The 17,714-nt window shown below is 38.3% G+C and overlaps 1 protein-coding gene across 4 annotated transcripts in view; it reads right to left on the reverse strand.

The window, feature by feature from the left end:
* The window catches only part of SWT1 (SWT1 RNA endoribonuclease homolog), a 42,024-nt gene that overhangs the window by 8,094 nt on the left and 16,216 nt on the right, over positions 1-17,714 (reverse strand). For all 4 annotated transcript variants that reach the window (XM_013295448.3, XM_013295449.3, XM_005232735.4 and 1 more), the window contains 5 exons: positions 16,947-17,092; positions 15,381-15,589; positions 13,595-13,723; positions 1,313-1,379; positions 359-423 (listed from right to left, as the gene is read on the reverse strand). In XM_013295448.3, coding sequence (XP_013150902.2) covers positions 359-423; positions 1,313-1,379; positions 13,595-13,723; positions 15,381-15,589; positions 16,947-17,092 — 616 coding nt within the window. The remainder of the gene's footprint in view (positions 1-358; positions 424-1,312; positions 1,380-13,594; positions 13,724-15,380; positions 15,590-16,946; positions 17,093-17,714) is intronic.

The following is a 17,714-nucleotide window of genomic DNA, read 5'->3' on the forward strand; positions in this document are numbered from 1 at the left end:
CTTACAATGAATGCTGACCTATACCAGCTCTGTCTGCCACTAAGCCATGAATTCAAAACCAGTAGAGGACAGAGGAACCAACATCTTGCCTCAAACAGCTGAAAATCACTGTGGAGATGCTAATGGCTCATCTCTAATTTAATTTCTGTCCTCTCCTACTCTGCTGGAATGGTAGGTCATTAAAAAAGCTGAGGGGAGGGGGGGAAGGAAACATTCCCATTCATCTTCCCTATGCCCCTCTTACAAATGACAATTTTTTATTTATCCAAACTATTTCTCTTATGGCACCTTTGGTTAATACAGTACATGCTAAAATGCTGTCTCAAAACCCATCTGATGTGGTCAGTAATTGGCTTACCGGTATATCTTCTGCGAAACACACTCATAAAGCTCCTCAGCAGTGAATTTTATACTGTTGTTCATCTAAAACAAAGAGCAAAGAATTAACACAGTAATTTATCAAGTATCACACCCCAATTAAAATTATAGAGCTAGTGTAACAGATACGGCTAATGTATTACCTAAGAGGCTCTCAAGTTGATATATACACAAGTCATGCTATGTATTATAAAATTAAATATTACAAATTAATAATCATGATTTTATATAATGGGAGTGATAGGCATCACTCCATTTTCTAACCATTTCTGCACAACTCTAAAATACTTTGTATAGTTCTTTCTCCCCTCTTCATTTACCCTAAAGTTCTATAGCAAATGAAGTTCTGACTTGTGTTAATTCCATAAATACATGTACAAGCCCCAAACCCAAATATATTTTCCTGTACAGGAGGGGACTGCAACTCTGAAACACGTAACATACTAAATGGAAAAATACTGCTCTTTTACTACAAACATACAATGCAATTTCTCTTCTTAAAACCTTTCAGCACAAATTAGTTAAAACTCCATGAGTAACTGGTAATTTCAATTTATCTTTTTTTCTCAAACTGCAGTCAAAATTCCCCATAGAACTACGTAATGCAACGTACTCTCCCTCTTCTTAAAATAACTAGATTAGGAATGTTTTGGTCACCTCAGCTTCAAGCCTTTATACTCCTGACAGCGAGTCATTCACAACAAACGAGCGGTCAGAAAGTCATGCAAGCAACTCAAATACCAGTAGAGATTCTAGTAACTTTTGGTAGATGCCAGCCAAAAATACACATTTTTATGTCCAAAGCCTAATGAATAAATCTTCAAAATTCTAGCTTAGTGGAAACACAATGACGAGATGGCTAACCTCGTAACTACTTCAAATAAAAAACTGTTTCTGAAGTGTTTCTGCCAAAACATTAAAGAAAACTTCATACCTCGTTGCTTATGAGGAAGTTATAGAGGGTCCAAATATCTTGGAAACTACTAGTTGGGGTCAAAATTCTGAAAAAGAAAAGTTTTGGATTTTTTTTAATCAAGTATAAAAGGATTCTATGGAAAAGTTAAATTTAAAAGAAGTCAGAAATGCTCCATGGGGAAAAAAAAATATAATTACATTCTTTAAACAAAAAGGAAATTATGATCTTTGAAGAATTTTCCCTTCCACTCCTCTGAAAGAATTAAATGAGCTTATTATTTCTGTAAGGACTTTCTATGAAGGTTTTTCCTCATTAAAAATTCAACTGATGTTTTTATGAGCAACTTCACTACACAGACAGGAAGAAACCCAGTAATAATTAAAAGCCTTTTGTTTCACATAAGCAAAGCCTGATGTATTAATGCAGAGCAACAGAAAAGTGACATGCAATACAAAATTTTCCCACACTAGCTAAAGTTTTAACTTTTTTTATTCCCTCCAATATGCTAATGTACAGCTCAAATGCTACAATTTACATACCATTTTTGCTACTTGTAATAATAATGAATTCCCACCCAATACTGTGAAGTGAAAATGGGATTTGACAGCTGAAGAGAGGTGTCTTTATGAAGAACCTAGTATCATGTGAAATAGTGGTATTTTATTCAGACAGAAATGCATGCAGCAGCCAGTGACATTTCAGTCTTCCCAAAATCTAGTCCTTGTTCTCCACGTTACAAGTGGAGATACCTTCCGCGGAAGAAAGCATGAGCTTTGGTCTCTGTAAGGTGTCATAAAGTTCTGAGAGATGTACACCCTTTCCCACAAAGCTCCAGAAATAATGCAATAAGGAAGTGATTCTCTCAAAACATTAATTATCCTAATCTGTTTAAGCAGATATAATTCAGTTATGTCTCAGTGTAACTTAATTTGCATTCACTAGGGAAAAATGGAACCCTATAAACACTGGAAAATGTACATTAAAATCTACATTAAAAACCATATAACACTTTACACACATTAAAAAGTGCTGATAAAATTCTGCCTTATGTTATAGTTTAAGTATGGAAATAACTATTAAGAAAATGACTGGGTTTAGGGAAAAAAAAATTGAAAACACCCATCTTTTTTGGGAAGCTCTATTTATTTTCCCATGGGAAAGTGCCCAAATTCTCCCCTCCCTCCCCTTGCAAGCTGTAAGCCTTTATAAATGAATTAATTAGGAATTGAAAAAAACAGAAAACTAACAGTAAGTTAAAAATCTCAGTTAAAAAAGACCCTGTACTTTCAACAGGCTAGGAGACCTTGGCACACCACAGGATTTATTGTAACTAGTAAGTCCACTGCTTATTTTCATCATGATTCTACACGGGAATTATTACTGTTACAAAAATTAGTCACACACTCTTTCCCCCTTCGTAAGAAGACGCATGCAGAATTTTCTTCTTAAACTAAAACTGTTAACCTGCCAACTAAAAGTCAGCAAGAGAACCAGTTGGCTAGTTCTCCTAAAAATACCTCAAAGCCTTCAGCTGCTACCTCAGTGAGAAAGCTATCAGCTTTGACAGCGTAAAACCCCAGCAGAGACAATTTGGCAAGCATCCTCGGAAACGCTGGGAATCTTGGCAGCCTGAATTGCATCACAGCTAAGATTCCCACCGACCAGCTCCATGTAGCCATTAGCCAGCAACCCTGTCTGCATGGGACAATACATCAGCTTTAGCTATCGCATCAGTCATCTGCAACATAAATAGAGTATACTCAAGCCTGGGAAAGTGTGATTTCTATTGCTGATGAATTTTGTACCACTCTGTCTTTTATTTCATGGAAAAAGGAGGAAAGTTTCCATGTCTGTTTTCATAAAACTGAATGCAGAACCATACAAAACATAAAAGGAAAGATGTCACTGGTAACTTCACCTGAAGGCCATTACGTGTTGCTACACAGTACGTTGGGGCAAAGTATGTTCATCACTGTTTTTCCTACTGTGCCCAGGACACATACACAAGGGTGCTGGCTAAGTGAGACGGCTGCCACAGTTGAGCTGCTGGCGGAAAAGCCAGCCAGGTAAGCTTTCTGGAAGAAGGACAGAGGGTGGGGGGAAAGGGCAGCTGCTGAGAGAAAGACCTGCAGTAATTATGGCCTCCTGGATTTTGTGGAAGATAAATATATGTATGAGCTACAGAAGGTGAAGGAAAAGCCCGAGAGCAGAGCAGAAGGCAGGACTAAGTGGTGCTGCCTTTCCCTTTGACTATACCACATCTCCACATGGCTACTGCTGTCCACCAGAGTCCCAACTTCCCAGGGCAGAGAAGTGGCTAGAAACTTCACGTTTCACTCCACCCTTCTTAGCAAGGCTATGTCTAAAGAAAACCAGTTGGAAAGTCCTATTTTCAAAGCACATTAGATTGTAATTTCACAGTCATTTTTAAACTCCTGGTTTTGCATGGATCTTTAATTGTACTATGAGTATGAAAGCAGCCAACACGCCACCCACATTTCCTTTCCCTCCACAAACATAAGCAAGAAAGCACCAGCACCACATACACAGTTATTAGGTCTCTTCTTACGGAAGGGCACACTTTTCAACTATTACTAGAGAATCTGAATCTTGACACCAGTTAGGATGCTGCAGACTTACAAATTATTCCATTGATGCTTCCCAGACTGCACACTTCAGGCAATCAATAAGATAACCCTCACCACTCTCCGTGTTCAGTTGTCAGGATCAAATTGGAAAATATATTTATTTTTTTACTGGTGACCAAAGCATACTAGCGAACAGCTACCACTATTGGTTTAGCTCACTACAAGTAAAATGTGTAAATAAGCATACAAGTAACTTAACGTTAAATCCTGTAACTTATTTTATGGTGCTTGCTTGGATTATGACAACAATTGCTTCTGCGTTCATAACACAAAAGGAAAAGTCTGACATTTGGCTCAAAGCTTTACAATATCTTCAAATAAAAGACATTTGTTATTTTCAAGCAAGAACCATTGCTACACACGGAGTACTGAGAAGTTGGTGAGAGAAGAGCTTGCACCGTAACCTCCCCCACAAATTCTTAACAGGTCAGCATTCATAAAACAAGCTTACTGCTGTTTTCAACTAAATACGAACTGGAATACAAGCTCCAGCCTTGGAATATATTTTACTGCAGAAAACTGTAACACATTCCTGTCTGCAGAGAAGTTATTTCACACCACTGCTACTGTCACCACTTTACGTTCCTTTCATCTCCTGTAGCCACCATTCTGTGTGACAGAAAACAGACATTTTAAGAGATGATGTGCATTGGGAAATCTGGACATGTTTGTATGCACATTCACTCTGCATCTATTACTCCATTAAATCAAGCTGATCTCCTTTTCATCAAAGTCCCTCAGTGAAAAAGAGTCTGCCCCAGCTACAGAACACCCTCTAAATAAATAATACATGAAGCAAACGGACTCTTACATAAAACTCCTCTAACAAGCAATCTGAATCTCAGTATCATGAGCACTGCATTATTAACCACTGCTTCTTCTCCTCTCTCAACATGACATCAAATGTATTTCAAAAGCAGAGGGTGGAAATCCACTGAATCACTTTGCCTTTCCTATCAGCACAGCCATGCAAAACCAAACAACAAACAACCCCACGTTAGGTACTTCAACTTTTAGTTAATCCAAACATGCTCTAAGGAGGTGTTGGCAAGCGTGCTGGGTGACAGGAAAGCTGGATTGCCACTAAAATGCAGTTTATTGATCAAGCTAAAAGCTATAGTATGGTTCTATGCAGTTTTCTGAAAATATTTAGTACATGAGGTAGAGAAGAGCACGTCATCGAAAGACACAAAAAGTGACTATGGGTACCAGCTACAAAACAGAGGTGAGCTGTTCTTGGGGCAGAAGGGAGAAAGGAGAAGAGTCAGACTTAATGATTCTTATTTCATAAGCAATAGGGCTTCCCAAACCCCTCAGAACATCTCTTTACCTACTGTCCTGTCACTCATCTGATGCAAAATGCATGCACAGAATGTAAGATACAATAATCAAAACTGGAAATGCATAGGAAATAGCTCATGATGTGGTTCCTCATTTGCACATAGAGAAGATGCGGGCAACAAGGAATGCTGCTTGGAAAGGATCAGAAAATTAACTTATCAAATAGAAGGAAAAACACCCAAACAACCCACAAGACAATCTGGCAGTGAAAGCAGGTCAGCCTGCCAGCTGCTCACAGACACTAAAATCCTGGGCAATGACAAGTAAAGCATACGGATAAAAGTCATACGAGACTACGTGGTAATCACTCCCAAATCTGGCCAAACCTCTGTATTTATCACACTGAGCCATTCCTCTTTTAACAGTTCTGTGTAATTGCTTGTGGCATAAGATGGGTAAGACTGTCATAAAGCATTAACCAATTCATAAGTTCACGTGCTTCATCCAAAAGGCATATAACACTTGATTTTATGTAAGTCAACTTAATCCACTAAAAAGCCCCATTTGACCTCACTGTCAGAATATCAGGGAAGGAAAAATATGAGAAATGGAATGCAGTTTATTAACAATGCCTCATTCCAGTGCACTGCAGCAAGGGGCTCAAACTGGTATTACAATGATCAACACACGCCAGAGTTCTGTTCACCATCAATATTGGGAAATTAAGGGGATTTTTCCCAAACCAAAGTCAAGTTCATGCTTTTTTCTATTGTGGAAGTACTTCAGATGTCAGATCCTAGTGCCAGTTTGTCTAGACGACTATTCTCTAGCTTTACAAGGTCAGAAAGGACCGTGGCTTTTACAGCACTAACTCATTTATTCAAACTTTTCTGCTTTTTTAGGCTGGTTTAAAAGCAACAGGGCCTAAGCAGCACCCACAGCACCACCTCTGCCCAGCACCTTATTAAGTGCTGGCCAATTTCAGCAGTATTTGACAGAGACAGAGGTCTCAAAACTCTCTTAATTTCTTACAGCTCTCATGAAAATAGGCAGAGGGTAAAGGACAAATTTGGACCTTGGCAGCAGAGAAGTCTGCAGATAGTTCAGATGTAAGACAAGATAGCAAAGAATCCATGTAGGAAAGGAACTGCTAGAACTAGAAGAAAACCTTTTGTCAGATACTGCACATTTTCAACGATATTAGACATGATAATTAAACTAAAGGATACCATACTACAAAAAGATGAGCTTTGGAAATGCTATTACTGACATAAAGTGGTTGTTTTCTTAGTGACAAGGGGATGTTTCCACATTAGTGTGGACCCCATGGGAGGGACGTTCCTCCACACAACACCTCCCCACAAGATGCCTTACAGCTCATCCAACTGTAAGCCTGCTCCCAGCTGCACCAGTCTGACTGTGCGTGGTCAAAAGGCTTCATGGAGGTTCTAAAATCCTCCTCTTGCTCACAATCAGTGAGTTAGGCTAATTATGTTACACACCTTGCTCAGAGATCAAAAGACAGCCGATGGGTAGCACCATCACCCAGATCGGCCGCTAAGAAGAGGGCACCATGCCCTCGTGTTGTGTAATGTTTCAATGTGGCATTTCCAACACCAGTTTCTCATTCATAGTAAATTCTGTTTACCTTGGAAAACAGCAAAACATCCAGCACTCTGAGGCTGAAATTTACATTTAAAGTAATTTAACTGTTCTCCTTCAGTGGATCAAGAACATAGGAGGTTTCACCTAAATAAATAAAAAAATAAAAATCAAGCAACTAGCAATAGGGAAGTCCGACACTTTTTGAACTGGGAGTTCATCTCCATTTTATTTGTGGAAGGAGACTTCATGTGGAGGAAGATTAAAAGTAAAGCTCAATCTAGAGATTTTATGATCAGTAATATTAGAAATCAGTAAATGCCATGGCAGTCTAAGAGAAGGGAGACAATTTTCTAACAAAACACCAAGTAAAAGAAATCTCAGTTCCTCCACTGACCAGATGAATAAAGTGGAAACAGTTTCTTTACATCTGTAGAATTCTGGTTTTAAATTAGTAAAACTATAGAAGTGATTTTAAATTGTTTAATCCCAAAATATTAAATTCAATGATCAGTTCTAATACAGTAATGCTCTCCTGCACTACTGAGATTTTTAAAAACTATACTTTTAATTTGCAAATGTTTATGGAGACCTTGTCTAAATCGGTACTTTCCAAACAAACAAAATCACTGGGAATTTGAGAGAAATTCCATTTAGGTAAAATAATAGAAAAGCAGAATTCGAGTTCCTTACTGCAATAAGTAACAGATATTTTTACAGCTGATACTATATTGCTATAAATATTTATGAGTACTGTATCTAAAAGTATATGCTGTAAGTTGTGAGTGATTCTAAAGTTGGCATGCGAACAAAACAATTATTTCTTAATGAACAGCTGTTTCTAGGTTGATTTTTCATCTATCAATTCACCAAAGGCTAAACTTTCTTGTTCTTTTCTGTTCAGAAGGATTTCTTATCTAAAAGTAACATGGGCAGGAAACATGAAGACATGAAAAATTATCTAGGGATGCCTGTAAACCTTTGAATCGGAAGTTATATTTAGCCAAAGGAAAATGTTGGCTAATGTAAACCCCTACAGATACATTTAAATGCTGCTGCTGAAGTCTTTGAAAGGGTAAGAAAACTATCTGTATCCAATATTCCAATCAGTGTGTTCACAGGGAGATAGAAGAGCAGCAAGACACAAAATAAGCTGATGACTGATCATGAAAACCTACAAGTACTTCCAGCCTCCTGCTGGCATCAGTGCACACAGTAATTTCAACAGGTTAAGAAAGAAACACATCCTGCATGCAGAAAGTGGAGACAAGTTATGATGTAACTTAAGTATAGAGTCATATACCTCAAGTATATATACCCCTCCAGCAGTAATACTTTGAAAGGCATTCCGCACTTCTTAGATCTGTAAGCGTTAATTATCTGTGGTGAGTACTTAAACCTCTCTTCTCACCAAAGATCTTTCAAAGGGCCCGAACATCTTCCAGCAGAATCAGTGAAGAATTTCTAACTGGTGAAAGATTTGGCACAAACTTGAAAACCCTGAGCTGTAGAAATACTTCTGTTGCCTCAAAGAGCCACTTGAAACCCAAGAAATTATTTTAAATATTTTTAAAGATAATTTATTATAAAGATTTAGAAGACCTTAAATTAGGTCCCCTAATTTACTGGTTCCAAATAATACCCAACATGAATAATACACAACATAAATGTAGACGACCACTCAAAACTGTCAGAAATATTATTCAATCCAAAATTATTTTAAGCCAGCATGGTTTTAGAATTTTACCTGAAGTATAAATTTCAGAGGTTTAATAATCTTCGTTCATTGCTAGTCAATGTAACATACATCAACATATATAATAAACTGCTGTCAAAAGTGGAAAGGTGTTTCATGCTCATTTTTTAAGTGAGTATCTCAAGAATGCACTGATACATCAGTTGCTGCAAGAATCAATTATATTTGATGAGACAACTAACACATATGTGCTTAAACACATTCCTGCTGCCAAAAGGAGGAGGTATGTTGTCCACAGCTGCTAATCATACTTGTTACTGTCTTCATTTTAGAGCTGAAGTGCTGTTAAACATTTATGGCATGCATTCCGCTATGAATGTTGTTAGAGGAAGAAGCAAAGATAAAATTAAAAATCTGTATAGTCTGGCAAAAATTACAAAGATAGGGTAAGATGCAAAAAGCTGTTAGTAAGACCTCTTCCATGAAACAGCTCTTTTTGGTTTGGGGATATTTTAGGCTTTTTTTCCTTTTTTTAACGCCTATATTTGTCATAAACATGTTCTGGTCACCAAGCCTGAACAGCTGTAGTGGTGCCACTAACGTAGTTTTTGTTTTGGGGTTTTGTTTTTGTTTTTTTGATGAGGAAGGGTATCATTACACACGTTTTATCTCAAGAAGTGTGACGGTGCTTTTATAATTGTTTTTAACAATCTGAAAATCTGAACTGTTAATGTGGTTCAACTTTCAATATAACTTACTTGTAAACCTTCCAAACTTTTATCATAAGACACTCTCTCTTCTTTGTTCTGGACAGCAAGGAATAGAAAGTAACATGGAAAACACTTGTATTTTATCACTAAAAGGTGTATTACTTCCAAATATTCAAGCTAAAACTTTTTCACTATTTCTCCAGATGTCTCCTTTTCTGCAACCATACCATTGGATTAACTGTAAGTCACTGAAAGGTATTTTTTCAAAAATCAAGAAAAAGAAATGTACTCTAAAATTCAGTTTTAGAAAGGCTGAGCAACCTAGGCAAAATGAGCCTCCCTCTCACCTTTGAACACTTCAGACTTTTTGTTTTAATGATCTGTAACACACATAAACCTATAATGATTCATAAATATGGCTTCCGACTCAGAAGTCTCAAACTAACTGAAATTCCCACACTCCAGACTAAACCAGAAGAGCTGATGGGCCAGTCTCTCTGCATTTCTTGCTCCACAATGCCACCTGCTGCAGATGTGCAGCACAAACTCAGAGCAGGCAAGTTTCCAAATGCAACCGTGCGGGAAGATTACTCCACTCCAAGCTCACCCTGGGTGCCTACATAGCGTATTTCAGTTTTGTGGTAGAAAAAAAAACTTAAAAAGTATGAAAGACATTTTTAAAGCGTTTCATCAGTGTTATTGAGTGTCACGGTAATCACCTGGAATAGAAAATAGCTTCTGTGTTTCAAACAGTCAAATGACAGAATCCTGTTTCTTTGCTTCAGATACTCCAATGGCTCTAATCAGGAAAGTACATCTTTTGCAAATTAGATTTCTCTGTTACAATGTTAGACACATTTTTATTTTTAAAGAGTTCTGCCGTAGTGGGAAATATGTGAGGTAAGTATGTTTCACAAAAAGAAATACAAAATGTCTTCTGTTATCGCCAAAATGTTTTAATTATCAACTCTAACAGAAATAATGATCTTGAAGCATCATATGCCTGCTAAATCTCATCCACCACATATATAAAATAATACCACAGGATTTCTTGCAAAAACTTTAGGACTGGAAAGAAAAATCCAAGTTTAGCAGTAACTTGCTTTATTAAAACAACTTTAGAGAAAAAAATAATCAGCAATGAAAATTAATTGATTACCACCAAGCTGCTCTAGCTCACCCTTCTACCTATATTTTTCTGTTTCTACATTCATATTTAGACCATTTAATTTTGGAAGATGCACAATGATTCTCTGAATGGATTTATCCTGCTATTAGTGTGCTGTGCAGAAAAATATCAGACCTAGAACTTTAGCTATAATACTACTGATGCAGGGATGGTCTTTTATGCTCACGTGAACATGCTATTTCTCATGAGTGTACCTTGAAGCTTGTTTGGGAATACAGAACACATTTACTGAAGACCTTTAATTAAAGAAATATTCTTCTGACCTTCATTTAAAAAAAATAGCAATGAAAACTTGTTTGGGAGTGGTCACAGGTGAAGCAAATGTCTGCATGATTCTATCATTAAAAAAAAAAGGTATTCTACCAGTTACAGATAGAAACTAGCTCAAGTCCCAAGTGACAGAGCTCCAGACTTCTGAAGTGCCTTGACAGGTCAGAACTCACACTTTACAACAGGGATAACCATACATCCATGCTTGGCAGGACTGTTGTGACTATAGGGTAAGGACTGTGATCCTTCATAAAACGTTGTAATGAACATTGCCAAGTTTAAAAGTTCACCACTACAGCAGAAAGATAGAAAAAACACTTCTTGAAACAAATTATATGCTGATTAGATAACCTCTAACAAAGCCGTAACAGCCTACAACAGAAATGTAACACACTTCAATGTTTACTTAAAAGGCAGATTGTTAATGTGCAAGGCAAGGCCCAGCATCTGGATGCACCTATTTCACAGCTTTCTAACCTATCTGCAGCGGTACCACACACTCAAAGTGTGCCAAGTGGTGGTGTTTTTTTCCAAATCAGATAGCTCCAGCCACTCAAGAGTCATGGCCTCTAGCACTTTAGGATGCTTACGGCAGTTACTGGAACTTTAACCACAATTACAAACCAGTTCCTACAAATACGCCTCAAAAACTGAGGAACTCCACAACTGCAAGAGTGACAATGTAAAGCAACCTTCCTAGCTGTTCCTGCCAGTGAATAAACTTCATCACTATAACAAAAGGACGAAGCTAAAGACTACACAGGAGATAGCTTATTCTTTCTGAAGCTTCATTTTTATTATTCTGTACTCTTAAGAAAAAAAAAGGCAGAAGGAAGACAGAGGGAATTATTGTCCTTCCTAAACTGAGACTTCAGCTGATTGTCATTGTTACTAGTGGTAAAATCACCTTGAGGGGGGGAATTAGAGAAAAATTGGGTCCTAATAGAAGCATAGTATTACAGAAAGCTTTTTTAGAGTAAAATATAGCTCTCGCCTTCAGGATGGTTGGCATGCATGAAGTCTACATCACCACAATTCCCTAACCAACACATCCTGCCAGCTCAGCACGTGCTGATAGGAGTGACAGAGGATGCAGCAGAGAGGAGACACCACGGCCATGCTCTGTTGTGCTCCCTGCAGGAACGGGAGCTTGATGGCACCACCCAGCTGATAAGCTGCACACCAGTTGTCTCATGAAGAATCCATGAGATGTCCGTGGCTGCGCCAGCCATTGTGGTGAAACGACTTGCCTCAGATGAAATAATCTCACTGTAATACTAATGCACACCTCCACCTCAAAGTTACCTGCCTCCAGGGTAGTACTGCCCCTCACTGGGCACACGGGAGCAGTTGGTAGCAATGATATGTGTGATTACAGTCACTCAAGCTCCACCTAAACGTGATGGAAGTGGACTGGTCCTGGATTGAAATAAGTCCAGGGCAGGGGGGGATTGTCATCTAAACTCTGAATTACCCAACTCTGATTCAGTGTTCACAAAGCTAGGTCAAGATGACCCACTCTAAAGCTGTTACGAATGAAGGGACTTCTCATCACAGTGCTCAGCCCTGGGGAGCATGAGAAACACAGAACAGACTGTGAAAAGAACACCATTATCTAAGTTATGCAGAAAGAAGCCTTCAAGTGAGGAAAGTTCTGGCTATAAGAGGAAACAGGATGATAAGGTGTTGCAATCCACTGACATCAACAGAAAACTAGTTGAAAATAGGACAAAGATAATAGTGGGAGATCACAACCTCCAACTCAAACAGCCCCTGCGAACGAGGGCAAAACCCCGCTTGAGGAGCATGCGTAGTTAGTGGAGAACTTCAGCAGTGCGCTCTGAGGATGCGTAGTAATTTGCATTAGAAGCCAGAAACTTGTAACCAAACCTATGCACAATGAATAAATATGCAATATACTGTAAAGTGTAAAAAGTGGACAGATGAGGGGAGAAGTTAGGGCAAGACTCCATCCTAACTTCTGGGATCAGTCGACGGACGGAACCTGCCCCCTCCCCTCACTGGGACGCCTGCTGGGTAAGAACTTTGCCTTGGGCATGCTTACTAACTAACTCACACTAGGTGTTGTCAGTGATGATAGTTTAGTTATACGTAGTTTGGCTGTATATCATTTAAAGCTTGCTTTTGCAGTCTCTACCACCAGCAATCACGAACTTTAATATTGTCATGATTTTATATTAATGAAGAGCGTTACTCCGTTAGTATTAATCCTTCATGGGCGTGAGCAGTTGCCAGCAGCAGGTAACACACCCAGATAAAGTGGGAAGTGCCCCTGAGGGGTCCCCCTGATGCTGCTGGCATGTTTCCCTGAACAAGTCAGTCAAATTGCCCTTGTCCAGGACTGTTCAGTGAAGGGTCCCTGTAACGGGACACTAACAGACTGGTTGGGCACAAGGGTCTCTGCTTTCCTGGGGCACTGATAAGACAGATCAAACACCTGGGGCTGAGGGAATCTCCCCCTGCCCCTTCACATGACATTACGGCTGCCATATAGTTTTTGACCAAAATTCTATGCCCTTCACTAGATCAGAAATTTGCACCAAATCTGGTGGGTCTTGCATTTGAAAAAAAACCAACTTCTGAATTATTCAAAGTTCTTGCCATCAGAGCTAATGTATTAGTTAATCATGTCATAGCTCCAGTTACACTCTGAGCGGAGGCAAGCGGCTCATCATCAAATATTGGAAGACAAATCCCAAGTCATAAAAAAGAACATTCACTACAGGAGATATGAATGTCTGCAGTAATTTCTTATTCTTTTGCTACCAAGAATCATGTAACTAAGCACACATAATAAATTGTACTTTGGCACCAAAAGATTTCAGTGACTCTTCTGACTTTAGGTGACTGTTACTAGCTTTTGTAACTACCTTAAATGCTTACCTACTAATTCCTTCACGGATATCAATCACCGCTACCAACAGTTTCTGCAGACCTAAAAAAGCTTCTTCAAACGAAGACTTTGTAGTCACAGTTACTGTGCTGGGGTCCAACTTTTGGAAAATTTCAATACTAACATTAAAAAGAAGCAAAGAAGAGACATTGAAAAGAAGTTAATAAAAATCTTCAGAATTCAGAGAAACTCACTGTATGGCTATATTTTGACTACTAAAAAAACAAACAACCAAGGTCAAATGTAAACCTATATTAAAACCACATTATCTAAAACAGTCCTAGGATAAATGGTACAAAGATCATGCCCTACCATTGTACTTTTCTGCTTAAAGTTTTCCTTGGCAACTGTATTCTAAAACAGTATATTACCTTTGACTTAAATAGATTTAACAATAAACTTCACTTGAGAATGAAACAGTCTCTTCATGCATGACCTGAGTACACGTGAGTAAGTCTCTCTTGGAAGCAAATTGTTAGGTTAAATAAGCAAAATAATATGCTTTCCATCAATTTTCTAAGCAGCTTGATTTTCCAGATTTACTGGAATGGGCTTGACACCTTTCCTGCAATGGTTGCATCAGGACAATGAGTGCAGTGCACTCATGAATCGTTATCCCCACAGATGCAAGCTGAGTAGTATTTTCTGGACACGAGCAAGAAGAATGTGAAGTGACCTTTGATTCTAAAATGTTATTCTCCTTTCAAAGCATGGTCCCTAACAGGTGGCAAACGCCAACAGTTCAGATGCATTTTCATTATCAAGCGGTAAACTTGGTTTTTCCTTGATGCCTGTGTGAAACCTTCAAGATCAGGACTACTATCGCAGTGAGAGAACACACTGAGACTGTTCTCTGGTGCATATCTTTGGCTGACCTGACCACCACACCAAGCCAACTCCTAATCAGCTGCAATTCCAATTAATCTGCACTGGTGTAAGCCAAGAGGAGTATGCTGGAGCAGCTCTATAGTGCATTCAAATGCCAGGGCAGAAATGGCATTGGTAGAGTTATTATCACTGTTTATTCGGTGAATCCTTAACGGATCACCAAAAAAATGGGGGGGTTCCTCTGTACTTGACATAACTCAAAGAGCCCTTCCTTTGAAAATATTTCAGTTAAGACTACAAAAAGAAAACACAGTATCTATTCAGATTTTGTGGTAGTATCCAAATGTATGGCATCTGTGATTTTCAAGCAGTTTTTCAAAAAATAAACAAACTAAAAACAATGGTAAAACATCTAGATGGAAGGGAGTTTAATTTCCTGTAATTTTGAGGTTTTATGACAAAGAAAATTCATCACTAGATTCTGTATTTGGATTTTATAGAGTGAAGGATTTTGCTTAATAACAAAATTCATTGAAGTTAAAAAAAAAGTTTAAAATTTTGCATAAGCTAGTATACCTCCAAAGGATTTGGAAAGAAAATAACCACAAGAAAATATAAGAGCTTGAATGCCTCTCTTTTTATGGATAGAGATGAGATTTCCATGGGTGTCTCACATGTGTGGCTCTTACAGGGCTTTCAACACCATTCTCCAAGGCAACTTATTTCAGCCACTGTCCAGAAATAGAGCAGCAGACTGGACATATCACTGACTGCATCCACATAAAAATTTGCATGCTCCTACCTTCTTTGTTGACAAGTTGTGTGATTTTATTTCTTTTTGGGTCAACTTTGAATAATTACTAATATGTTCTTCTGTAAAATAGGGGGGGAAAAGTGTTTGAAAATTATGTAAGGTTATGTAGAAGTTCTGAACTTAGCATACCATACCTGTACAAGTTTATTGTATTCCATACACCTTCAAGGACTGACCAGATTTCCTGGTGCCTGTTTTCTTGAGCCACATGAAAGCTTGGATGTAACTTTTTTTCTTCAGAGTTTTGTAGATTTGGTGTCACTGCTTCCATTTTTTCACATACAGGGTTTTCTGAATGAACAGCAATGTCTTCTGATAAATTCTGCTCACTGTCTGACCTCACCTTATAAAACAGTTTAGGAAACAAATAATGAATGTATTTGGTTCCTAACTTAAAAAAGCTTGAACGCTTCTACATGTTTTTAAAGCAATGCTCAAAAAAGCAAGGCTGAACTCTTCTAGTCATAACCATCTTTATTACAGACTCTGCATCTAAAGCATCTCTCGGTCTTGGTCACCAAGTCTTTCTTCTATACGTATACGTTGGTATATCTACAGACAGGAAACCAAAGCAAAGGGAAACCCTAGGCCAAACTTCCCAGCATGGTGAGCTGCTATAAACAAGAACCACTTCTTACTCTTACTCCCTATCCCATGACTGATGGCATATTTTCCTCTGCAACAGCACAAAGTATTCATCTACTCATTCGGTAAACTGGTTCAGAAAATTTGTTCAGGTTAAACTGAAATGGATCTGGCACAAACTAGTCTGTATAAGGGCAGCTCTTGGTGAAGTCAAACACCTGTCAGGACAAGGAGAGGAGGAAGCAAGTTTTCAGACAGAAAGCCTGCTTCTTACGGCAGCACCATTCGCAAAACCACGGGCTAAGTGGCGAACAGCAATGCACGCAGAGGTTACAGCACAGTAGACAACCAAGGTTCCCCAGATCATCTTTCCTCTCCTTGACCTTCTTTTCCTCCTTTCCCCTTCAACTTTCTCCAAAACTGAAAAGAACTTGTTACAGATATTCTGACCTGTATTCTTTCCCATACAGAGAAATATTTCAAGTCATCCATGCTCATTATTCCATTTTTTATGCCATTTCATATGGAATTAACAATAACCATAAACGAAGGCACTGAAACTTCTTCCACAGCAACTCAAGAGATGAGCGGGAAGACATATTTCTTGGAACACAAGAAAGTGTCAGGACAACCCCATTAACTATCACAAAGCACATGATATAAGTAACTCCCTCCATGTGTAGCACCAGAGCTACCAAGACAATGAAAGCTGAAACTGCACACCTAGGAACAGTAGTATTGGATCAATGTCAGAAGTATGAATGATGATTTTAATTGTAATCTTAAGGCTCTTTTCCATCAGCTATAAAAGCAGTAGAAAATGAAGATTTCTTCCTGAAATCAGCTAAATAATGTTTTTCAGTCACCCTCCCAATACTAACACATTTATATTAGGAAAAAAAAAAAGCGGGGGGGAGCGACTACCAAGCATATATGTAAAGGCAGATAATTGCTACATGAAAATATGTTAAATTTAGGAGCTCTTAATTTTGAAAACAACATTGCCTGCAATAATTTGTTAAAATTATGGGAATAATTTAGAAATCCAAGCAGATTTGTAATAGGAACATGGAGCGAGTTCATAAGCCCTTAGGTACTCCTAAAGCTCCCCTTACCTCCGTAAGTGTTTGGTATAGCCTATTCACTTCAGCATAAGCCTGGGGAAGTACACCATTGTAGTCTGACCTTGAACTGAAAGCATGGAATAATTTTTTGGATTCCTGGAGCAAGATACGCACTGTTGAGGAGTCAACTGGTTTATCTGGTATTTAGAAATTAATATGGGAAAATAATAAAAAATATTAGATGTTAGGCATCATCAATTGTAGGAGGCAAATTTTATACTCAAATATCTGGATTAACTGAAGCACCTAAAAAGCCTTGAGACTGTTGGATCTAGTGCTTCTGAACCATTTTCAAGAGAAACGTGAGAGGTGAAGATTTCTTACTACTTAATGAAGTCTTTCAGATTTACCTCAGGATTTGGTAAGAGGATCAACTGGCACAACTAAAATAATTCTGCAGAACAGCAATATCCCAGAAGAGGTGTATCTGTTACAATCGAATTCTTAGAGACATTTTAAAATAAAATGAAACAGTGGTGGGGTTTTTTTGTTGTTGTTTAAAAAACTCAAACAAACCAACCAAAAAAACCCCACCACCCTGACCTCATCATCTACCACATTAAGTAGCCTTTGCTCCTTCATAATTTATTTGGCAAATGCAGATCATTTGGCCACACATAACATGGTGGCTAAGGAGGGAGAAAGATTATTTGCTTTTTGAAAATGGTTCAGAGACTTTGTTGACCATTAGTATATAAATTCATTAAAATGTTTTTCCCCTGATTTTTGCAGGTATGCAAGATATGTGAAATGAATTCT

This window comes from Falco peregrinus, chromosome 10 (genome assembly GCF_023634155.1).
Source record: "Falco peregrinus isolate bFalPer1 chromosome 10, bFalPer1.pri, whole genome shotgun sequence".
NCBI classification, from domain to species: Eukaryota; Metazoa; Chordata; class Aves; order Falconiformes; family Falconidae; genus Falco; species Falco peregrinus.